The 26065-nt window shown below is 41.3% G+C and overlaps 1 protein-coding gene across 21 annotated transcripts in view; it reads left to right on the top strand.

Annotated features, from left to right (window-relative positions):
* Window positions 1-26065, top strand: part of TENM2 (teneurin transmembrane protein 2) — a 1222850-nt gene that overhangs the window by 810704 nt on the left and 386081 nt on the right. Inside the window, exon 1 of one of the 21 annotated variants that reach the window (XM_032337085.1) lies at window positions 7429-7506. The exons of the other annotated variants lie outside the window; for them this stretch is intronic. Coding sequence (XP_032192976.1) covers window positions 7440-7506 — 67 coding nt within the window. The 5' untranslated portion in view covers window positions 7429-7439. Of the gene's footprint in view, window positions 1-7428; window positions 7507-26065 lie in introns of those variants that run through there. 21 annotated transcript variants of the gene reach the window in all.

Genomic DNA, 26065 nt, shown 5'->3' with positions numbered 1-26065 from the left:
GTGGGAGCCACTGTGACAAATGTGACATCTTTTGAAGGACCCACCCAGCTGTGGGTTGACACATTTTCAGATTTCTATATCACTGAGTTGGCCTACTCTGTTTTGAAGCTGCCTTACCACAAAAAAGGAAGAGTGTCACACTTTCAACAATTCCAACCAGGACTTTCATCACAGTGCCTTATTTGTTGCACTGTGATAAGTGTGAACATTCTAGTAAAACAGAACATATCCTATTGTGTCCATTTCCTATAGGATTTGTGGGTGGGTACAATTAACTCAGTGACATCAGAAAAGGCCACGATTCCTGGTAAAGATACATATGTATCTCAATATATGTACAATTATACACTCATACAAACACACACACAAACACACACATGCCACAAAGGTACCTTATGTTCACTTTTTTAAGTTTAAGTAAATTCAGAAAGGTAGAGAAAAATATAAAGAAGAAAATGAGCAATGATTCTACTAATATACAGTATTTTTTGTGTAAGTACCTAGATATGTATAACAGTGTTTATATTTGCTCACATGGCTTAGTATTCTTCTAAAATCCTATTTTATAGACTATGTGTGATGGAACATACGGATTCACCATTGGCTACTTAGGCACACCGCTCCTGTTAGATACAGAATTTCTCAGTTTTTACCACTACAGAGAAAGGGATAGAGGGAACCGCCGCACCTGTTTCTTGTCCCTCTCTGATAATGACCTCAGGACAATGTCCTGGAAGTTGAATAATTCAAGGTTGTGAGCACACTGTTGAATCACTCTCCAAAAAATTTGTATTTCTCTATATACTCTCCTGTCACTCTATGAGAATGCTGAATTTCCCAGACGTTTCCCAGCATTAGATATTACATTTACTAAACTCTGGGTCCAATTGTTAATTTAAAAATACACATCCCGTCATTTTTTTAAAAGTTTCATTTGTTTGATCACTAGTGAGGTCAAACCTCACTTCATCTCATTACAATTAGCTGCATGGGTGTGCATCTGAGCAGTCCATGTCCATCTCCGCCTTGCCCATTTTCCTATTGAGGTATGTATTTTTATCTTACAGACACAGTCAAGATTTTACATCCTTGATGCAGTTTTCAGTCTGCCTCCAAGCCACCGGGTAGTCAGTGCCTAAATGCCATGGACTATAGAACAGAGTACACAGCTAGTTTTCATGGTATGTGAAGTGGGCATTATTTCTGCCCATCATCACCTTTTTCTGCATTTGTAGTCGGGGGAAAGGGTGCAATCATCTTTCATGAAACCATAGCAACACGAACCATAACAGGAAGCCATAAACAAAACTGCCCCAGGGAGCTCTGTAGCTATCTCCCACCTTCCAGGGCCCCTGGGTTCCTGTCTTGGTTTCCCTTGAAATGTCCCCGTGAAGCCCTTTGAAACCTGCAACCGCATAGTATTGAGGCAAGTAGAAAATGCGCATCAGAAATAAGGACGTGAGCCACTAGTCTGAAATCCTAAATCAAAAGCAGTTGTCTCCGCACAAGAGTGTAGTGTCCAACATGAAGCAGTATCTAATCAATATACGGATGAGAACTCTGAAGCTTAATGACACAAGAGAAGCTGCAGAGATGTTTGACAATTCTAACGTGAGGATCTGATTACCAGACTCAAGTCTGTTTCCAGAACTGGGAATTCCAGGGTCCATTTAAGTACCTTTAAACAAAGTTTCCAGCTGAGATATTTATGGGATGCGCTACGGGCAGCCGACTTGCTGGTGGGAGAAGAAGTCCAAAGCTAGACATTTGTCCTTGCTTAAAAACTGTCAGTGCTATTTGTATGAATGCGTTCAAAGTGGCCATGATTCTTCATAGCTTTTTGGATGAGTTCAATGGGGACATCCAGGAAAGGCACTAAACTAATTCCTACATGGAAGCTTCCCATGTTCGATGTCTGCTTGTGACTCTGAGGGAGACATTTATTGTAAAAATAGCAATAGCTAGTTATCATTCCTGACACATCCCATGCTTTCAAATTGAAACTAACCACCTTATTACTCTTCTTTCTGCTCCCAGAAGGAAGTCCAGGGATGGCACATTTTTCTGTGCTTCCCATCTCTGCCCTATTCCTTGCATACTTTGTTTCAAACTCAGTTTTCTCAGAGGAGGAACTGGAAAAACTTGCTTTCTTCATCACCTAAAGAGCATTGTAGAAATTTAAGGTAGCATGAACCGGGGTTTCAACCATGAACTTGGGCTCTGTTTTTTAGAGCTTAAATAACACACAAAGGTTTTTTGGAGCCAGTGTGGTTTCCTTTGAGGAACTCTGTAGGCATCTGATGGCTGAGGGGCTCCAGATCGGGAGTCAGAAACTGGTTTGAGTTCTGGGTTTGCCACTTTCTGGCTTCAAGAAGTTGTTGCGAGTGTAGGGAGATAGGGTTGTTGTCAGAATTAAGTGAAATGGCATGCCTATACAGTATGCACTCAACTGTTTCTAAAGGCTGTCATTATTAATAAAAGTTGACAAAAATTATTTTATCCAGCATTCAAGACATCTGTGGATCAAGTGTTTACGTTTTCCTCACTTAGGCGTCAACATCTATGTTCCCAGCTGATTCCTGCAGGCCCGGTCCTGCTTCTGTGTAGCAACTGAAAGGGAGAATATGGAATGACTTAAAAGATGCCAGACGAATCTTTGCCCTGAAGCCAACTGTTTATTCAGCTCATTCAACTAACAAATAATTTCACTGGTGATTTATTGTTTTTTCTCAGTGAAATTTTCCTTCATACATCCATAATTAAAAAGGGTGCAGAGCAGTAAATCGGTGAACCTGTCACATAACATTTGTTAGCATCGAAAACCAAGGCATCATAGCTTTTAGGAGAGAAAAATGTAGAGGTTAGGTAGAACCTGAGATGCAGATGTGTTTTAACAGGATTTTATTTTGGAAATGAAAGACTGAGTGTGTGCCTACTCACATGCGAGCATGCGTATGTTTAAAGAATTGAAAGCAAAATATAAACTAAATGTAATACTATGTCCTCCATTACGATGGCCTAATTTTAACGAGCACATGCCGTGTTTCTAGTTTCTTTTAGAAAAAGAATACTCTTTTTTTTTTTTTTTTAACGATGGGAAAACTTCCCAAGGACGGGAAAGAAACTGAAGTACCTACGTAATTCACAAGATGTCCTTATTTAAGGCACACCCAGCACACGCCTTGCTCCAAAGCAAGTGTAAAAGGAACAATAGTTAAGCATTTGAATGTCAAGCTGACTCTAGGGAAAGAAAAGTATAACTTTGCCTGGGAGCTCAGAGCAGAAGAGCTGGGACCCTCACTTTTATGCTAAACTTAAGACACAGATTTGGAATTCTGTAGAGCGTGATGCCTGGATCTCATAATAATACTTTAAAACTTATGAGAGAGAAAGGACAGCAGGCATTAAAGACGAGTGTTTTCTGCCCAACAGGTTCCACTATAACTGAAGGATTCTACACACATAAAAAATGAACTTGATACAAACTGTTTCATTGATCCTAGAGCACCCTACTTCTTCCGGCCTCCTTCCTCTCCCCACCCCCATGCTAACTGAGAACCCAACCCCATAAATCAGCAAACAATCTAGAAGCCTCATTAAGCCTCCAAGCAGTGCCTAGTCTCACAAGAGAATAGCATTTTGAAGGAGACAGAGAGTAGCAACAGATATAATCACGAGGAAGATAAACACCAGAATAAAAGAAACATCAATAAAATATACCATGCACCATTAAGGACCACCTCCAGATAAGATGCTCAGCATCGCAGTAAAAATCACAAGTGAATTAATGTCAAAAAAAAGAATGTTTGGTCTATCAGGCTGTGTCAGACTCTGTTGAAAATCATGTCCGCCTAGGGAACTGTCAAGCTTTCCCAACCTCCATTTGAGGGGTAATTGTGCCAGTGACTCTGAATGCTGAGAGAGACCTTGCCACATCACTTTTCATTGCACAAAACACCTAATTTGTTGGAGCAACTGTGTGTCACCCAGTCGGGCTGGTCATTCATTCCAAGAACCAGTTCACTTTTATTTAAAATTGTCACCCTCACTTTCGTAATATTTTATTTTGGTAGATTTGAAATTACAGAAATAGTGGAAAGAACACGTGTACATCCCAGACCATGCTCACCCGTTGTGTGTGTTTGCCCCATTTGTCATTTGCTTTATCATTCTGTCCCCCACTTCTCTCTGCCTTGCTCAGTAATATTCCCTTTCTCTGCCTCTCTCTCACCAGCCCCCCACACACTAATTTTCCCTGAAACAGTTAAGAGTAAGTTGCCTCCACATCAAGCTCACTTACCCCTGAGTACTTCAGTGTGTGTTTCCTAAGAACAAAAACATTCTCTTCCATAACCACGGTCCAGGTGCCAAAGCACAAAGTTAGCACTGATACATGATCTAATCCTCAGTCCATATGTAAATATCATCCATTGCCCCGAATGGGCTGGTGTCCGCTCTTGCTTCCCTGGGCTGGAGTTCATTTCAGGATCACACGTGGCATTGTGTTTCATGTCTTTTCTGTCTCCTTTAACCTGAAGGAATTCCTTTGCCTTTGTCTTTTTTGGTGGTGACATTTTAAAACTTTTTAGTTGTCAAACGTGTGTGTGTGTGTGTGTGTACATACATCTTATATATAATAGTAGGCACTTGAAAAGCATTATATAGAGAGATATATATATATAGAGAGAGAGATGTCCTTATCAGTCCAGTGAATTTCCAGACAGATCACACTCATGTTACCAGCTCCAAAGTGAGAAACGGAACATAAACCCAGCACCCAACAGCTTTCCTCAGCAGTTAACTTTGCAGGGCTTGCTGTATAGCAAAAAGAAATGTAGAAACGCGAATTCTTTCTTTCTGACCAAATTCAACTCTTTCATCCCAGAATATCTCTCACAGGTCTCTAAGTGCTACCGCTCAGTGGCAACTCAGACATCTTGGCCTTTCAGACCAAGAAGGAGGCATTGCTGTCTCCCATGGCTTACATGAGGCCAAGTGTTTGGCTTAATGAACGGTAGACAGGGGGAGGGTATTGTTTACATCCTCAGATCAGAACTTCTTAAACTGCGTGTGGTGAAGGAGGCTTTTATTCTCCAATTTTTAAGGGACTCTTTAAATATGGTCTTTCTGCACAGGACCTGTGTGCACCTTGTACTGTATGTGACTTCCCAAGGGCGAGGTTGACCTCACCCAAAATGGTGACTCATTCCTACTAATCAGGTGCTTGATTGTGGCAATGTTAGGTTGTTTCTAATCAAAGTTTCCAACCATTTTCTTAGAACCCCTGTATTTCTCCCTTGGACGCTGGTTGGTTGGGGCTCATGGGCCACACGTGGAGCAGCCCTGGACTAGGGCAGGTAGCGCCGGTCAGTCAGAGTTGAGCTGCTTTATATCCTCAAAGAGCATTCCCAAGTTCTCTGCCTGCTTTAGACCACCATCCAGTGGCCCTGCACAGTGCTGACCTCAGTTTGTAATAACACTTTTATTTTTGAGACGACTTCATTAGTGTCTAACACCCTCACCTGACTCTGAACTTCATGAAACAGAGAGTTCTTCAGTTTTGCCCACCTTTGAATCTTCCACAGTGCCTGATGTGTAATAGACACTCAAGAAAAGACAGACAGATGGAAGAGTGACTTCGTCAATAGTATCTTGAGAATAACGATGAAACAAAATAGGACCACGAGCTAACACAGGATCTGCTAACCCCATTAGTACTGGATTTGGCATAAAAGGAAAGGATCGTTCTTGCTCTGAGAATATAAGAATATTTTGTTTGGATTTTTTATTTTAGGTTTAAATGGGAGAAATCACACTATTGAAAACACTGAGCTGCGTCTTATATATAATAGTAGGCACTTAAAAAGCATTCATTTCTAATTAATCATTTTGAGAGCATAGCACTACTTTAGCTGTTAAGCTGCATGTTACTATTTTCAGGAAGTTCTATATTTGTCTAACTGTATTTCTTTCTTTCTTTCTTTGAGAGTCAAATTTAGCCAGGCCTCATTTCAATGTTTATTCTTAACATATGCAGGGGTGGGGTTGCAAAGTTATATTTTACTAAGCAACCAGAGCTGGATTTATTCAGAAAAAAAGAGAGAGAGATTATAGATGGTTTGCAGGAGAAATGAGGTTTTTGAAAACAAAACCTATGAGCAGATTATTTTCAAGAACTTCAGTAGGCTTTGCTGCTTCTTCCACGCATAGAGTGATGATAATAAAGGTTTAAGTTTGATTCATTGGGAACTATCCCCAAAATGTCTTAAGACTTTCTCAACTGTAGGACCCTAATCACCAGGGCAAACACTTGAAATTACTTGTTTTGTGTTTCCAAGTTCTGATGATGGGGGGTTATATGGTCTGTGCTGTGGTGCTCTGCCTTGGATCAGGGCATACTGGTGTCAGTAGGACCCTTAGGAATGTCTTTCATGGTAAGACATCTCTGCTGGCTGAGTGAATCTTGAATAGTGCAGATAGGAATCTGAAATACACTTGTCCTCACCCCTCTCAACATTGTTTTCTCAGTCTCCAGGTGGCTTTTGTTAGGGCTTATAACTCCAGGGTGGCATTTTAGGAGAACCAGTGGGGAAAGAAAAGGTAGTGTAAATGTAAAAGATCCAGCTCATTCTGTCTTTGAAATTGTTGGTGTGAAAAAAGCTCAACAGTGTTTTATTTAAACAAGGTCGGCTTCGACCTTGATTGACTTGCAGTAAATTGCCTGGTACTAGAGGCAAAAGGAAGTGGAGAGAAAAATGGCAATCAGCACCAAATGTTTCACATATTGATTGACAAGCACCAGAGATGTGCTAGAGTGAGATAAATTGGCCAGCAGGGCCCATCTTGACAGCTCCTGAGATGGGAAAATTATTCTTGTTAATTTGCTGCGGGAACCTTGTCATTTACGGAATGCACATGTGAGTGTCTCCTAATTGTGTAAACAAAGTTCAGATTCCTAGGCAGCCTTGTTCTGTTATGGGATTTGGTAATTTGGGGGTCTGCATCACCAGAATGCATTCGTAAATGGCTCTCAAACTTTGGGAGGACACCAGCTTTAAGCAGGCATTTGCAACTGAGATACAGGAAATTTCTTGCCAGACTTTTCCCACTTAACAGTCGGTTTCAGGCACACTTGAGTCAGTGAGCTCTCCTTCTACCAATATTTCATGGTTCCCTCCTGGCATAATGGCTCTAATTGGCTTTATCTTGCTTCCACTTGAGTTTGGAGTTTTCAACTATGTAAAAGATAATGTTTTAGAGATTGGAGGGTGTCCAAAAAAACCTTCTCATACTTATCTTTACTCTTCAGTATCTCCACCTTTCACTGTTACTTTCCTACTTACTTCTCTAACCTCTTCCTCCTCTTCCTCTACTCCTGCCATGCTGAATTCATGAATGTCTGTCGTTTCTAGCCAATTCCGCATACCTCTTCCTGTAAAATGGACTGTATTTTATACCACATATTGCAAGACTGCCAGAGACATCCATCTAGAAGTCGACTTTCAGGTTTGTTTGCCCCCCCCCTTTTTTTTTTTTGCAAATTGGGTAAAAAACAAAACAAAACAAAACAAAAAACTTTTTACTTTAAGAATATAACCTAGGGTGCCTGAGTGGCTCAGTGGGTTAAGCCGCTGCCTTCGGCTCAGGTCATGATCTCAGGGTCCTGGGATCGAGTCCCGCATCGGGCTCTCTGCTCAGCAGGGAGCCTGCTTCCTCCTCTCTCTCTCTGCCTGCCTCTCTGCCTACTTGTAATCTCTCTCTGTCAAATAAATAAATAAAATCTTAAAAAAAAAAAAAAAAAGAATATAACCTAAACAATTGAAATAGGGGTTTCTTAGTTTCTATTTTTTCAAGTAGAAACACACCCCTTCATTTCCCTTCCTTCTTTACCCCCATTTCTCTCTCTCTCTCTCTCTCTCTCCCCCTGAATTTTTCAGAGCATGTCTCAGTTCTGAATTGGGCAGGAATGATACTTACTTTCATTTAAAGGGGCCAAGTGGAAAAGAACTCTAACATCAAAGGCCTGTTCTTAATCACCCTCATTAATGTCACAGCTCAGAATAATGTATCACTTTCCCACTGTCTAAGGGGAAGAGCCAGACTCAAACATATTCACACTTTCCACATTCCTCTGTGCAGACTGCTTTAGTATGAAGTTGCTCTGGTCTTAGTCAGGTTGCAGAGGTTGGGAGCAGCCTGGAATGTGGAATAAGGGAAGGGGTTGCTGGGACCTGAAATGACCTGGGGAACGTAGACCCTGTGGAAGGCATCCAATATTATCCTTACAGACAGGTGGACCCTGTTCTGCAGAGTTTGTGATTTCCAATCTAAATTTACTTCAGACATTTCCAAGACCACATCCTCTCATTTCTTAATTTTTTAAAAAGATTTTATTTATGTGGGAGAGAGAGAACACGCGCATGAGCACAAGGCAGGGAGATGGGGGCAGAGGCAGACAGACAAGCAGACTCCTCCCTGAGCCCCATGCGGGGGCTCCTTTCCAGGACCCTGAGATGATGACCTGAGCTGAAGCCAGATGCTTAACCAGCTTTAACCACCTGAGCCGCGGGCATGTGCCCTCCACCTCCTCGCCCACTCATTTCTCATTTTTATCTTCAAAAGAGTCAGGGGAGGTAAGTACATTGAATTCTATTTTCCCTACTTCTCACTGGAAACACAATCATCAAAAACTGCACTCGGTTGGTAGCTAGAGGCAGGGGAGGGCCCCAGCCGCTCATTCGAGCTGCTCTTCCCATGGCCATGCCTGTGTATTACTTTACACCGACTCAGCATCATGCAAGAGCTCCTTCCGGCCTCCTACTTCCACCCCCACCCCCCACCAGCTATGAGCGAAGTTGATTTGAAAAGTGTCTTTGCCTTCCATTTGTCAACAACCCCTCCTTCCCCAGGGAATGTTCACTGTCCCTCTTCTGCGTTCCCCTGCTACCTTAAGCCCATCCCTTCGAGAGCAGGGACCCCATGGAAAATTGAGCCGCCCGTTTCCCTTTGTGTGTCCGTCACCAAAGGGTGAATTCCTGGTGAATTCCCAGCGGGTTCCCGTGGGGTTCCTCCTTTCTAGCCCAGCCCTGCTGGTGGTCAGCCCTCAGGGGAGGCGTGCAAATGGAGGCAAATGGTAAGGTAGGCAGGTAGAGCACCCCTGCTCTCAACTTCTTTCTTCATCGGCGTGTTTCTTCGGTGCCTGACCGGCGAATCATTTGATTTAAAAATGCTCCTGAGTCAGAAGAGAGGGAAAGGGAGCCTCTAGCCTGTCAGCAGGGCTTAGATTATTAGAAAATCTTCACCCCTCAGTAGCCTGACAGTGCTGGGGAGTCTTTTTTAGACTGCTCAGGTGTTGTTTACAAGGTGCCAAGAATCTTTTAAATTGTTGAGAACAGATGAATCCATGGAGAAAAATGCTACAAATAACATTGAAAATTTAAATGGTAGGATATTTTGGGTTTCTTGGATGAACAAATTAATAGCCTGAGACACGCTTAAGAACCACATCCCCAAGCCTAAGGTTTCACCAGGGACTTATTTATTGGGGGAGAAAGCCTCTTTGTGTTGTCCCTAAATGGCTCTCTTGCTCTACATAAATGAATTTGGTCTCTCCCCATCTGCCTCCAGTGGATCACATTCCCAATCCTGTTATCTTAAGGACAGTAGGGCCCTGGTACCAGAGAATCTTGCTTTTGTACTAGAACACAGAAGCCATTTATCCTATTTTATCCACAAACAGATTTTCTCCTTTCCATCCCCTTTTTGGGCCACCTAATAACTGTTTGAATGCTTCCACCCACAGTGAACTTACTCCCACGCAAGAAAGCCCATCCCACTTGTCCACTAGTCAGATCATTAGACAGTATGTCCTTCTATTTAGTCAGATGCTTTCTCTTATCTCTTCTATTCCTTGGCTCCTAGTCTCACCTCTGCAAAGAAAATAAATGCCAAAATCCTCCTGTAGGATCGGACTAATCTGTCCCTGTGCACACCAGACCCTCCGTGTGCATCTCCGTTTCTCCTAGTGAAGTGTCTTAGTTTTCTTCGGATCTTCACCTGATTCACATTTACCCGCCCCCACCCAACACCATCCTGCCAATTTTCTTAGGAATATCTTTCCCTTTACAGATGTCCATCTTGAAAGGTTATTGCCTCTATGAGTATGTTCTGACTATCTTACAGCAGGACTTGCAGTCTGGTTCGTCTTGATCAGAACCTTGACTTCTATTAGTGATTTGTTTGAGCCAAACACATCAATCAGTGTGTCATACCATAGCTTCTGATAGAAAACCCCAAAGCCTTTTTCATATGTGCTTCTGTAGAATCCTATTTTCCTAGCTAGTACCTGTATAGGTTTTTCTTCTCTTATCCTAAATGCAGAACTTCACATTTACCCTCTTAGATTTCAGTTGGGATGCTTCAGATGTGTTTGGATCTTCATTTACTCTCTTGTTGGAAATAGAAGCATTTAATTCTAGCACTATGTTCTCTACAAATATGTTAAGACTATTATTTGTATCCTTACTCAATTTTTCACTGAGAATGTCCACCAGTGGAACTTGTGGATATTACTGGGAACATGCAGAAGACAGATGGGTCACAACAGGTGATTGAATAGGTCATGAGTGCTGGATCGATCACAAAAGTTGCTCCAAAGTGTTAAAGGGCAAGTGTGTAATAATCAAACCACCACAGATTTTACTCTTGGATTGAAAATTCAGGTGTCTATAAAAACCAGTTAGGTCATGTGAATGAATGAAATAGCCAGGGATCAGAAGAGGGAATGGTGAAGACCGTGGTAAATTGGAGAGTATATACTTAATAAAGGTCATTAAAATGCAATTAAAAGGAAAACAAAATCCCACTACTTTGGTCAAAATATATATGTCTGTTTGCCAGATGAAACCAGTGGGCTGCCATTGGACAGGCTCGGCTCTAGAGAGCAGCATTAGAACTTGAGAATAGGGGGCACCTGGCTGGCTCAAATTGTTAAGTATCTGCCTTCGGCTCAGGTCATGATCTCCAGGTACTGGGATCGAGCCTTATATCAGGCAACCAGCTCAGCAGGAAGTCTGCTTCTCCCTCTGCCTCTCCTCCTGCTTGTGCACTCTCTGCCTCTCTCTCTCTCAAATGAATAAATAAAATCTTTAAAAAAAAAAAAGAACCAGGGAATGGATTTGTAAATTTCTCCCATGTGACAGAAATCCCCAGGCTCTTAAAGATTCCGTGGATTCTCACTCCTGAATAGCATCTAGGCATGTTTCCTCCTTGGGTAGTTGATTCACTAACTGGTGATTTTTTTTTGCCAGAACTGGCAGTTGATGGAGTTATTTCTGTTTACTGTTGATCTGATGGCTCTCAGATAACTAAGTTTCCGGGCTAAAGAATTTGGGAGCAGGCTTTTACTTTATTCCCAGCACTCTGCTGTGGGTGGTTTTGATACTGGATAAGATGAACCACTTCAAGCAGACCTTCCTTAAAACCATGTTGCTTATGTGTCCATTTCCTATTACTAGTCTAACAAATTACCACCAATTTAGTGACTTAAGATAACTGAGATTTATTATCTTGTATTTCTGGAGGTGACAAGTCCAAAAGCAGTTTGAGTGGACTAAAATCAAGGTATCAGCGGGTCAGCATTCCTCCTGGAGGCTCTAGGTAGGAATCTGTTTCCTTGCCTTTTCCACTTGTAGAGGCCCCTTCTTTACATTTTTTGACCTTTCTTTCTGTGGTCACATCTCCTCCTTGAACTCTGTTCCTCCTGTCTCCCTCTTGTCTCCCCAATTCAAGATCCTTAACTATATCTGCAAAGTCCCTTTTACCATGCAAGATGACATATTCACAGGTCCCATGGATTAGGGTATGGATGACTTGTACCCATCACGTATGTTTGTAATTGAATTATAATGATGGCCACGAGGTCAGCTAGAGGGAGGAAGCACTCTGCTTTTTTTTTTTTTTAATTTTTCTTCTTTTTTTTTTTTTAAGATTTTATTTATTTATTTGACAGACAGAGATCACAAGTAGGCAGAGAGGCAGGCAGAGAGAGAGGAGGAAGCAGACTCCCTGCTGAGCAGAGAGCCTGATGTGGGGCTCGATCCCAGGACCCTGGGATCATGACCTGAGCCGAAGGCAGAGGCTTTAACCCACTGAGCCACCCAGGCGCCCCAGCACTCTGCTTTTTAACATTCATTCTCACCAACTATGGGAGCTATAGGCAGGAGAGTTTCATTGAGGAGGAGGATTTCACTTGGATTTAGATGACTGTCACAGTCTGTGTTGTGAAGACCTTCTCTCCTGAGATGAAAATTTAAAACAAAGTTGTTTCCTCCTCCCACACTTAATCCAGCAACAATGTAGCCCAACTTCTGAAAGTAAGCAAAACCATAAATAAGATTCAGGAAAAGACTTGTAGTTTATATCCTAGGGGCTACTCGGGAGGATGGAGGCCATAAAGGTAAGACTTTAGTGAGACTTGAGGCAGAACTTATCTCCAAAGCACCTGGGACCTGGGCTATGAAGAGAAAGCAAGAAACCCAGATCTTCAACCAGTCATCAAGGGCTGACTTCAGGAATCACTACCCCTCCACCCCCCACCTACCCCCCACCTCCCCACCCCCGCCCAGTTAGCTTGCAGGGAATTAACAGTAGGTCTGTAGTGCTGGATTCGGAGATTGGTGTGACATAGATGAGGTTTGGCATTAAAAATGCTAAGTAATTACAACTCTGAATTTTCTCGTGTTCATTCACAAATGTGTGTGATCTTTCCCACCTAGTACTATCACTGTTAGAGTGCATGAATCTCTAATTGTTATCCTAGTCCCAGGAGATAAATTTTTCCATGGAACCCAGCAGCAAAGAGCAAAATCTTGAAACCTACTTATGAAGACATGTGTCAGCCTTTGTGTGGAGATCTCCATTTCACAGCTTAGAAATTCTGTTGTTTGTAGTAAGTGGAAGCTTCACGAGGGTGGAGGTTGTTGATCAGTGGGAAGATCTACTGAAAGTGGAGGGCAGTGGTGGATAAAGTCTGTGAGAGACCCAAGTTTATCTTAGTTCTCTGACCCATGATTCCGAGACCTGGTATGAAGTTCTTTGTCTTAGATGAGACGATACTTGCTTAATGCTTGTGTGTATAGTCATTGATTTTAAAAAGGATGGTGTACACATATATACACCCAGATTTGTCCTAGTCACCGATGATATCGAACAAAGAACTCATAATGCCAAATACTACAGAAATATTTGGTAAGGTGAGAAAACCTATCATCTGTTTCCCTTCTGGATGTTTTATCATCTACTTGTTTTAGGGTATAAAAAGTTCCTCCTGCAAGTCTTCTGATTTTGGTCTTGGATATAATACTAGAGCTCAAGGGTAGAATTTTGACTGCAAATAATAAAAATGTTCTAGGACTTGAGCTTTGTAGTGGACACTTCTGTTTTTTGTGGGAAGCAGCAGCAGCAGGGGGAAAAAAAAGTCTTCTAGTCAAGACTTGATTGAGTGTTTTTGTTGGGGACAAGAGGGGATTCCTGCAGCTCACATGCTTGGGAGGGAAGGTGGGTTGGAAAAGAAGGAAATAGAACTGCCGTGTTTCTTCCTTGTCTCTTCATTTCTTTCCTACAAGAACTAATAGAGATCAAAGTGTTACTATCTCTTTTGGAAATGTCTCTGACTGTTAGGGTTAAATCGGTTGATACTTTCTTAATTGAATTTATGATCTTTTTTTTAAATGGAGAGGATGGTACTGTTAGCTGTTTATTGTCTAATATTAATTGTGTGACACACAGAATTTTGCCCACTCCATAATTCCCATCCCCCCATTACTGTATCTTTGATACCCTTAATGGAGAGCCAGCAGCCAGGGATGTTTGAAATAATATTTAAATTGCTTGAGAAAAACTTCTAATTAAGCTATTGGGAAATAGATAGATAGATAGATCTATCGATCTGTGTTAAAAATGTGGGTAGTCGATGTGCTTTTCAACTTTTGTAGGGTTTAGCAAGTTTAAACTATTCAAGTCAAAGGCAGAACTAATAAGAGCATAGTTGAACTTAATATATTATGTCAAGATTTACAGTAACAAATTATTGTTTTTCAGCTATGGAGATATCATTAAGCATATGCCAAGCAATCAGCACATGACTGTAATAGGTTCATGAAGGAAAGGCTTTTTCTAATCGTATTCAGTGGTGTTTTTCCCAAGACAGCAACAGCTTTTATAAAATGATGGTTATATCTCCTCATTATAGAATCTAATCTCCCCAAAAGACATTCAGCAGCTGCAAAACGCTAGCATCTTTTAGTTGTAAATTGTTTTTTTATTATTTATCCCTATTTAACTAAAGAAGAAATGGCCATCAGATGATTTAACAAGACGAGAATTTAGCGGTTTTAACATTTGACAGAACCCAATTGTTAGCCCATGCATTGATCTCTTTACATCTGGGCTTAATGGTAATTGGTGTTTCTTTGCTTTCATGCCTCTACTGTATAAGCTGAGTATGAGTCTGATTAGAAAGCAAATGTGCACGATCGGCTCTTTTCCATTTCTCCTTAGCATGGAATTCCAAGTCCCGGGTCCTCCTCGTAGCATTTTAGAACTTGCAGGATTAGATGAAAAGGAGCCCATGTGCCCAGCCTGTAAGTCCTGTTTTCCTAGCAGGTGTCATGATGAACTGGATTTGTTACCCACAAAGTGATACAGGAGAGTGGGCAGATAGAAACCTCCGTTTGAGTGATGGGCATTATGATTTACTGGTGCACTTCCCGGGGCAAATGATGCCCCACAGCGGGAGCCCTTGGGGAAGCCATCATGCTCTGTTTGAGGCTGTTCCGAGGAATTTAAAAATAAAATGGCATTAATGAGTTTTCGCATCACTCCATTGGTAGAACTCTCAGGGGACAGCCAACCAATTTAAATAAATAAGGTTCCATAAGCCTATGGGAGATTACAGGGCTAAGACATTCATTTTAATCGAGGCTCCATTTGAGAAGAGGAAATTTCACTCATAACATAGTTTTAAGTTGAGGGTTCCAACGTGATTTTGCAGTGATATTTCCTTTGTTAGTGTTGTAAGGAAAACATTTGCCTGCCTTTACAGGATTTGGCATATTTTCCTGGAAAGGTCTGAAGGGGTTTCTCCACCATTAATACTGCACTCCAATCTAGAATGGTGGGTCACTCAAAACCAATTAAACAACTGTTTCATTCTGTAGACTGTCACAATTTGCTTTCCACTTACTCTGTGCAGATTGCAATTGTGTATTTGTGGCCAATTTCTATCCAAGCTTTAGTTTTTCAACTTCGTAGATAGAAATTCATCTTCTAGTTCTGTAATAAAATGATTCAACTGTAGTAAAATTCAAATAAGACCAAAAAAAAAAAAAAGACAACCTTCCAGAGCTTTTCACAAATAGCCGCTTCCCTATCATGATAAGTGGGAACTTTGGACTGTGGTGAATCTACATTTCTACTTAATAATTGTACCCTTAATGCTGTTTACCATTTCATTTGTATTATTTATATATCAACCAAAGGGTATGAACACTAAAAAATAATTTCACATCACCTATCTTCCATTTCTTTTTATTTTAAAAGCCCTGAAGTTATAGTTCTCCTATAAATAATAATAAAAAGGCGCTCTATGAATATTTCAGCAGAGATCCCCATCTACTCACACACACGCACAAATACATATTCTCTAATATATACACGCACCCCTCCCTACAAATTAACTGTGCCTGAGGCTTGCAAGAAAATCAGGTCAAGCTAAAGGAGAAATCGGAGAACAGGACCAAAATTAATTTACTACTCTGTACCACATGTGAATATGAGTTTGCAGGGGAAAATGGCTTATTTTCTGGACCATTCCTATCCCTGAATACGTTGAGAAATTTTAACTCTGAGTATGTCTCACATTGTCTTACCCAAACAACGATGAAAGTTCAACTCTCTCAGCTTTGATTTTATTAGGTTTCCTTAAGTCAGATAAAAGATGGGTGTCAGCTTTATCAGTTCTTTCTGTTCCAGATTATCTAGAAGCCCTTTTTTACCTTCTTCTTCCTGGGGGATATTTTTTGGTAAAGTTGTGAATGAAATCATGATTTGCCTATCTATCTAGGAAGGGTCTTTTAGGCAACAGTTAGCATCACTCGCCAACATTTATCATAGTTTTTTATCCAGTTTTCTCTTTCATCTCATACCATGTGCTAAAACAAGTGCATAGCCTAAATGCGGTAGAACTCATGCCTATGTCACCATGTTTATTCAGGCCCTAAACTGAGTTATTATTGACTTCTCTCTTGCTGTCACACCCTCCTTAGTCCATCAGGAACACATGTTAGCTCGGCCTTCAAAATGTATCCAGGTTCTGATCTTTTTCACCTTCGTTGCTACCACTCCCTCTCCAGTCCCAACCCCAATAATCTTAGACGTGGATTATTGCAGTCACCTTCTAATGGATCTCCCTTACCTTCCTTGGGCTCTTTTCAATACAGCAGCTCAAGTGAATGCATTATACCAAACATCAGACATGTCCCTCCTTCCCAAAAACCCTGTAGCAGCCTTCCATCTCACTCAGGGTGGAAGCCAAAGTCCTCACAGTGACCCTTAAGATCTCCCTTTCCCCCATCTCTCATCACAGTGCAGGCTCTCTGACTGGCTTGTATTCCTGAAATTCCTAAAATGCATCAGACATGCTGTCAACCCACAGCCTGTGTTCATGCTATTCCTTGTGTCTACAATGTGCTTCCCCGCAGATACCAGCATAGCTCCCTCTCTCGCTTCCTTTGGGTCCCTGTTCAAATTTTGCCTTGCTAGGAAGGTCTTTCCTGATGACATGGCATTGAGTAGCACCTCTCGAACCCCACCCTACCAGTCCCTATTCTCCTCACCTTTTTCTCTTTTCCCCTATGGCCCATGTATGCTTGCATACTTACATGTATATGTTTGGATATGTGTCTTTAAATACATTTATTAGTTGTTAGTTTTTGCCATTTTTTTAAATTGGTTTTCCTCTCCTCCCCACCAGAATATAAGCCCCATGAAGGCAAATATTCTGATTTTTCACTTCATAGTCCCAGCCCTAGAACAGTCCCTGTATTAGACGCTCAAAGATTATGTGTTCAGTAAATGGAAGAAGGGAGGGAGGAAGAGAGGGGAGAAGGCAGGGTTTAAGAATCTCTTTTTATGGGGGCGCCTGGGTGGCTCAGTGGGTTAAGCCACTGTCTTCGGCTCAGGTCATGATCCCAGGGTCCTGGGATCAAGTCCCGCATCGGGCTCTCTGCTCAGCAGGGAGCCTGCTTCCTCCTTTCTCTGTGCCTGCCTCTCTGCCTACTTGTGATCTCTCTCTGTCAAATAAATAAATAAATTCTTTAAAAGAAAAAAAAAAGAATCTCTTTTTATGATGGTTAAGGTACGAACTCGCATGAGATTTCCCACTAGTCCTTTTAGCTTCCACATAATCACCTATTTCAACTTCTCTTATTCTGGACTGAAACTATTTTAGTTTAAGTGTACATATGCCAACTCTGTGCTTAAACAAATGTGACTCGTTTACTGGATCATAGAGAAAAGTAGGTTGGAAGAAGGAGCCCGCCATTTTACTTTTTGCCTGGACATTGAGCAGTCACTCCATCCTACACCCACTCTGCTAAATGAGCAGAGCAAATACACCCTTACCTCCCAGGTGAACATTAATTACTGTTTGGACCATGCTTTGAGATCCACAGATGAAAGCAGCCATAAAAGTAAAAAGTATTATTACATTGCAAATGGTTATAGGCTTTCATTTAGTCCTGGAAACTGATCAAGCAGGAATGTTGAAACATGAGACTAAGGTTGGCCAAATATTACACTTGTTATAATTAATTTGAGCTTAAGCTTCAACACAGTGACATATTTCCTTTAAATAAAGTTAACTCCTCTAAGGAGGCATGAATCTATATGGATCTCACTTTTCAGCTGGGAGCTAAAATTTTTCAGATATGCAGAAGGCAGGAAGACAAATGTGTTTCCAACTTCTGTTAGGGCAGGGAGATTCTCTGAGTAGACTGCTTACTTTTGAGATAGCTTCGAAATGATCCTGTGTCTCCTTTACTCCTAGGGACATTGACAAGAATGCTCAGAGATTTATAGGGATTTAGAGCTGGAGCTGAATTTAAAGGGCCTATAATCATTCCTCTCACTGAATGCCAAAACAGTCTCTCTGGTTTTGCTGATGGGTGCTACTCAGGAAGAACTTGCATAATCTCTGTGACAGAAATCTTATTACCGACAAGGATACATTCTGATGTTACTCGGCAACTGTTGTTAGAAAGCCCTTTGCACTCTTAGCCATTTTTGTCATTGGATATTTATGAAACACTTTCTATGAGCAAGTACTTGGTTAGGTGCTCTGGGAGATGGAAAAATTAGGTACAACACTAATAGTTCAGATTTAGTAGTCACCTAGAGCAGTGTCCTAGCCTGTAAGACAGTCTGGTAATGTAGTAGTTATCCAATAAACCTGCACTGAATGAGTGAAAGAGTGGATGACACTCTAGGAAGAATGATAAACCACAAGCCTAAGGAACCACAATACTAGGTGAAATTTATTACACATTTTGTATAGACATAGATGAATGCAGTAGATACTGACCTGAATCTGCCTCCGTTAACTTTTATCATTCCTGGAACTGACATTTGAGCCAATTCATAAAAGTCCACTTTTTCTACTATGGGCCATGGCTCAATTATTTGAGGATTATTAAAACTTTCCTTAACTCTTCTCAAGGCTCAAGACCTTCAGGCCTATAACCTATTAGATGATATCTAGTGCAAACATCAGTCTGAATTTCCGCCCTTGAGTAAATCCAGTTTCTCAACATGGTTCTCTATGGTAGTGTAAACCTGGGCTGGAATAGATCAGCTAATCCAGATGTGATCACCAGAGCATAGACTATAGTGGAACTCACTTTCTTATGCTTCTCTTACTATCTCATCTTGCACAAACTGGTCATGGGGCAGTTCTTTCCTGGGACACATGTTTACATACTGAGAAAACTCAGTGTTCTAAAGAATATACTTCGGAAAAGAGGAGTGTAACATTATATGCTGGGCTTTATTTGGGGGTGGAACTGTTTTACGCATCTTGCATTAGATGTGTAGGATTATAGCCCATAAATATGGTTGGCTGGGAAATCAGATTTTCTCTATCCAAACTTGAACTTTGGGTCTTCTATTTGTCCTTCAACTTGAGTATTACTAAGGGGGGTGTGGTTCAGTAGACAAAGCCTTTGACTCAGATTACTAATTCATCGTGTAGTGTAGGAAAAGGCACTTTCTCTCCCCGAGCCATAATTTTGTCATCAGTAGAGTGAAATGCTTGGTCCAGATATTATCTGAGATTCTTTAGATAGCTAGCATTCAATGATCTTTAGCCAAAGCTTTCTTTGACTTTAGTCCAGAGTATTCTATGAATTTTACGAATCTCAAGAAAAAAGAGCAGCAAAAGGTAGCAAAATAGCAAGAGGGATGAGAAGCAAGTTAACCCTACTCCCAGCTTCTAAGCTGGACATTGCAGAATTATACATTATGTAAAACAAACGGAAACTATTAGCCACAATTGTCTTTGTTTTTTTTTTTTTTTCATCTGTGCAATGTGGCAAGTTTTCATAAGGAGAGAAAAAGCTTGAAAATTCTTGCATATGTCAACTTTAATCACATCACTTCCGCCATGCTGGGGTTTGCTGGTTGCCCACGCAGACTTGTTTGTTCATGTCCCAAATTGCACATCATTGCATCATCTAACATGCAAACTCTTCACTTACCTTAGGTCTTTGAGCATTTCAGCTCTGGTCGGCAGTGATTTCTTTCTTAGCAACTACGATTATTCGAAAATAGTGTCAAAACAAATCATTTCCTTCTTTTACCCCCTGACAATCACTCAGTGGCTATGCCCATTCCAGAGTCCCTGCCCTTGTCCCTCTTTCTTTACTCTCTTGTTTTTTCTCTTCTCCATGGATTCCCTCACCTAATTTAAATTTCCCCCAAGAATTTGGGCATCCATTTCTCCAGGTTTGGGAGGAAAGAAACCAGTTCCTAGTATGTGGTGATGTTTCAGAACCATGGAGAGCAGTTCTGGATAGAGACTCAGGATAATCCACTATCTTCAGGTTTTCACTTCTCATCTAGAATCCCACAAGTGGCTGAGAAGACAAAACTCTACAAAGAAGCTTCGGAGTAAGAACTGTTCTCCCCAGAGTTTAGGAGCCAAACACTACACCAACACATACAAAGAACAGATTGCATCTGGGCCCTGCTGCTGTCCTAATGTCAGCCCGCTTGGCATTTACCTTCCTTCCCCAGACTGACCTCTGAAGATGGGGGCAGACTCTGGGGGTTTTGTTCTAACAGTACGAACGCTACAGCCATTGTGTTGGCATGGGAGAGCTGCCGGTTCCTTTCCAGCCCAACACTATAATTTTATCAACTCTGGCTCAGAGAAACCTATATTTATAATGCTAATTAGGAGGGCACACATTTAATTTGAGTGGAAGACTGTATCTCGCTGAGCCTGATAGCACAGGGCTCAAGCGACAGCAGTCAGAGGCAAAGCAGGCCTTTCTCCCTTCTCCAAGTATTTGAAACAGGGCTTACTCTTGCCAAACAATTTCTCTGTTGGATTAAAAAGAGAGAGGGAGGGAGAGTGCTGAATATGCTGGAGCTCAGAAAACTTTGCGTTTATCTCCCGCCTGCATAATATATTTCTCTGTGCACTGAGAAAACATGCCTCTTATGTTATCTAATTGTTTCCTGACACATTTAGCAACATTTCACACTCTTTAAAGTGACATTAACATTGCTGACAGTGGAGGTGCTTTCATTAGATGGGCTTTGAATTGTAGCCAGGATGCACTGCAGGTCTTCAAACAGGCTTGTAAAAGGCGAGAAAGGCATTATTTATAAAAATAGAGACTTCGCCAACAGGGCCCTGTGGGTGCGTATTAATTTTGCTGACTCTAGTCAATTTAAGAATGGATGTGTGTACGCATGTGTACATGTGCGAACACACAAAACAACTTCTCATGAGCTGAACTAATACACCCTTGTCATCTGACTGGGCTGCCTGGGCTTTGAGGAAACTCTCTGAAACCTCTCTTCTTCCACATTTTTTCAGCCCCAGCACAGCACTGTGCTATTTCAGACCCAAATCTGTCGCTCTGCACCCAGTCCTGAGGCTGAGTAGCTGAGAGGCTGGTGTACTTGGTGGGCAAGATGATCATGCTCCCAGTGGTGGGGTTAATTCTCCTTTTTCCCTCCCTTAATGCTTCCAAGAGGAAGCATCTTGCTCCCTCTAAGCCCCCCCTTTTTTTTTCATGTCTCCAGCTGTCTGTATTAATGTATAGTTTTCTCTGAAGGCTGTACTAAGTGAGCCTTCAGAGATCAGTCCCATGCAAATACTGCCTTTGCAGCGACTGAAGAGATAAATTTGAAGATTTATTCTCACCTTCATGAAGAAAGGAAGCCAGGCTTGGAGAAGTTGAGGAAAGTGTGAGTCAGGATGTGAATTCCTGCTAGGATACTACCTCACCTGTGGTCTTGACCCAATTATTGATCTCCATACTTGCTATGCAGGCAGGAAGATATTTTGAAATTGTGGACTTTTTAGAGCTGAAGGAGAGCTCCCTACTGATTGTTGTGTTACCCCACATTGCTACTTCTAATCTGTCTTGCCAGCTTATCCTAGCTAGAATCACCCACCCTTCTGTTTTGACATCTCTAATGTTGCAATAACTATGTGCGTCTAATCACAAAGATCTGAATTAGTATCTTGGCTTTGTCTGTTACTTGCTGTGTGACCTTGGTCAAACCCCTTGATTTCTATGAGCCTCAGTTTCCTCATCTGTAAAATGGGGATAATAATAGTACTTTCCAGTATTATTGGAAGGATTACATAAATGGCAAATCAAGAAATGTGCTAAGCATACCACCTAGAACATTGTGAATGCTCAAAAAATTTTAGTGAACACTAGTCTCTTCCACTGGAACACAGACTCATTGTGGGTTTGATGTGGCTGACATATTACTAGGACAACAATAAAAGTATGTCCTGGGTACCAGTGGGTGGGGCGATCAGGAAAGACCCAAAAGCCTGACCACCTTTAAGGAGATGTTCAGAAGAAGTTGAGATTGTCAGGGAGAAGAGAATACCTTCATGCATAGGAAAGGATATGAAACTACATCATCACATTTCTTAAAAGTACTAGGTGCTGTTATGTGTTAGTGCAGTAACATTGCATATGCTAACCGAGGCCTGGTGAGGGTAAGCAGTTTGCTCTAAGTCACATGTATAGCTAGCATCTAGTAGCCACAATAAGGAGCCCTGGATTCTTAACTCTAGTGCTCTAATATATGGCTAGTAGGGATTTTTGTTGTTGTTCAATATAAGGCAATGACTTTCAAATGACTGTTCAGAGAAGGAATAAACTAATGTGTATGACATTCATGGCCTAAAAAGCTAGACCTATTGCCAGTCTAGTTTACATTGTCCATCCTGGTTTCAAAACACTTTTATATCTTTGATGGGGAGCTTTTCAGTCTTCCTGTTGGGTTTTCATGGTTAGACTCCCCCTATATCTCTTCTGTAGCATCTTATCAAGGACCAATCAATGAGAAATGGGTAGGGTCCTATGAGGGTAGGCAACAGAGAGATGAAATGGTCCAAGTATCCCCTGCATAGAGCCTATGTTTTATCTTCACGGTCTCTTAGGCACATAGCAAAACACAGACTTGCATTTGAAAACTGTTTGCTCTGTGCAGACAAAGCCTCTGAAAAGGAAATCTTCCAATAATGGGGGGGGGGGGCGGAAAACCAATTACTGTTTGCAGAACACTTCACCATTTGCAATATATGTTCATATATGTTCTTACTTAATTCTCAAAATGTCCTGGAGGGGAACTAGGACAACAACCTCATACCCTTCTAATAGATGGAGATAGTACTTACCCTTTACTTCAGAATATTTATATAATGTATCCTTTAATGTTTATAATAATCTGTGATTCTATTTATACACATTCTGCTTATGAAACATTCTAGCACGGAAGAGTTAAGTGACTTGCCTAAAGTTCCCCTTGCAGAGGCAAGACTTGAACTTCAGCTGGGTTCCTGTGCCAACCATATTGTCATCAGTGACTGGTACTTCATCATTACAAAAGTTCAAGTCCATTGTCATTTTGTGTGCTTGTGATACGAGCTTTAGAGCCAGAATGCCTGGACTTAAATTCTTCCTCCCAGCCAACCTATCTCTTCTTAATTCAGTCTTACCTTCTTTCAATTGAGGTTAATATTACCTATCTCAAAGAGTTGTTAGAAGATTAAATAGAATAATACATGTAAAGGACTTAGAAGTAATGCCTAGCGCATGAGAACGCAGTAAATCTTAGTGAGTGGATATTGTTATTTCCATATACCATGAACCCGACAAATGAACATAAAAGTAAGCTAGATTCCATGTGTCATGGGGGAGGTTTTCCAAGGCCCTTTGAAAATTAAATCTTAGCATGAACATACAGTTTCTTCAAATCTTTCTGTAACAACTTCCCCACCCTTATCTAAGCTCTTTCGAGAGTGTAGTATAGATTCCAGGTAGGCAAAGGAATCATCCAGCATACCTTTTGCATATTACTCATCTCAGACAGACAACTCCATAAGGGACTGTAGCATCCACACAGTTCAGCATTCTGACCTTGTGTTCTTAGGTGATGTTGGGTCGCATCTCCCCATCAGTTCCCTAGGTGGGAAGCTTTATGGTTAGAGTGGGGTCAAATCTTACACAGGGATTAGGTTCTAAGCTCAATAGCTGAGCCAAAAAGTGCAGGCACACCACCACTCTGGAAAATTATCTAGAGAGGTGTACCTTTGAGACTGACATATTGTTTCTGAATAAATCTAACACTAAGTTTTTCCTCCATGTATGTCACAGACTGCTAAGTCTTCATTTGAGCATCAGCTGAAGTCATAACCTAATACTCTAGCCACTTTATTAAAAAAGGAAAACATACATTTAAAATCAGAATCCCTTCTTTTCAACAAAATACTTACACATTGAGAGATACCTAATACCCAAGAACAGCAGACAAAACCTCCCATAATGAAACCAATGCCATGTGCATTTGATATATATTTAACAAGTATTTGTGGAGTGAACTGTTGTAATCAACCCATCAACTGCTATTTTATTGCATTCAAGCTCTGGTCTGGGTGCTAGGATACAAAGGTATATAATCCACACTTTCTCCCTGGTCACTCACAGTCCCATGAGCGAGCCAGACATTTAGACAAATAGGCTAACATATTACAAGTACAGTGTACACTTCAGCAACATGGATTTGAACTGTCCAGGTCCAATTATGCACAGATTGTTTTCAAAAAATACAGTTCAGTACTGTAAATGTGTTTTCTCTTTTGATTTTCTTAACATTTTTTTCTGTAGCTTACTTTATTGTAAAGATATAGTATATAATACATATAACATACAAGATATGTGTAATTGACTGCTTATATGATTGGTAAGGCTTCTGGTCCACAGTAGGCTATTACTAATTAAGTTAAAAGTCGTTAAGTCAAAAGTTATTTGTGAATTTCTGAGGTGCCTGGGTGGCTCAATCGGTTAAGCTTCTAACTTTTGATTTCAGCTCAGGCCGTGATCTCAGGGTCATGAGATTGAGCCCCACATCAGTCTCCATACCCAGCATGGAGCCTGCTTAAGACTCTCTCTCTCCCTCTCCCTCTCTCCAGCCCCCCCCCCAAATATGTGGATTTTTGACATGTGCAGTGTCAGCTCCTCAAGAGTCAACTGTACAATGATAAAAGTTTGTCCTGGGTACCTCTGGGTAGGGTGATCGGGAAAGACTTACAAAAAGGTTATTTTTGAGCTGAGTCTTTAAGGAGGTGTTCAGGAGGAAGGTGATGCCTATGAGAAGGGAATACCTCCCATGCACAGGGAAGGATGTGAGGAGGGCGAGATAGATATTCAGTAGTAGAGTAGCTTGGATGTGGTTGGAGTATAGGGATGGGGAGGTCTGGCAAGAGATGATTGCCATACAAGAATTGGAACCTTATTATGTAGGCAGTGGGTTGTCTTGTGAAACTTGAGAGAAGAAGCATGATGTGAGCAAATTTGCACATTCAAAAATATATTGGCTCTTAGAGGGGAGACACAGGGGAGTTGAGGATAGGAATAACGGGGAAGCTAGAGCCATAATCTAGACTGTACTGCCCAATGCGGTGGCTGCTAGCCATATATGGCTGTGGCTATCTAAACTTAAATTCGTTGGAAATTCAGTTCTACATTCCAGGCTCAATAGCTAAATGTATTAAACATGGTAGACATAGATCATGTCACCCATCACAGAAAGTTCTCTTGGACAGCACTGATCTAGACACGCACATGTCCCCAGAATAACGGCGGCATGTCATCTTAAAGGACTTGGGTGATGTCATTCAGGTGTATATATCAAGCAACTGGGAATTTCTGGTCAGAAGGTATTTGAGGGTTCGTTACCTTTTGGTGGACAGTTATGTCACTGCAGGTAGAGTGGACTTGTGTCCTCAAAAGGGGAGGCTACACAGATTCACTGCATTTCACCTCATGAATATGAAAGGACTGGCATTAGAAAATTATAGAAATCATATTAGTTCAAAAAATAAACTCTACCCTCCATCTCTAGCCTGATCTATATTTGACACCTTCCAAAGTGCAATGCTTTCAGGAAGACGTGACATGTAAACATGCAAGTTGCTAGATGTACTGACCACACCACATGCATAGGGTCCCACACTGTGAGGGCAGTCCATGCTAGCCCTCCTGAGAGAGGCCTTCTCCCTGCGGTGAGGCCAGCAGCTTCCACTCTTCCAATAAATCATATATAATAGCTGTGGGCCATCAGGATGGCTTTGTCAGGGCCATCTGAAAACACTCTGTTTCCAGGAAATGCTTAGCTGGGCTTTACTGAGTTCAGTGAAGTGTGAGTGAAGAGGCCAATTAGGTCTTCTGTAAAAATAAAAACTTCAAACCAG

The sequence above is a fragment of the Mustela erminea genome, chromosome 3 (assembly GCF_009829155.1).
Source record: "Mustela erminea isolate mMusErm1 chromosome 3, mMusErm1.Pri, whole genome shotgun sequence".
NCBI classification, from domain to species: domain Eukaryota; kingdom Metazoa; phylum Chordata; class Mammalia; order Carnivora; family Mustelidae; genus Mustela; species Mustela erminea.
This window is presented reverse-complemented; position numbering and strand designations above follow the sequence as displayed.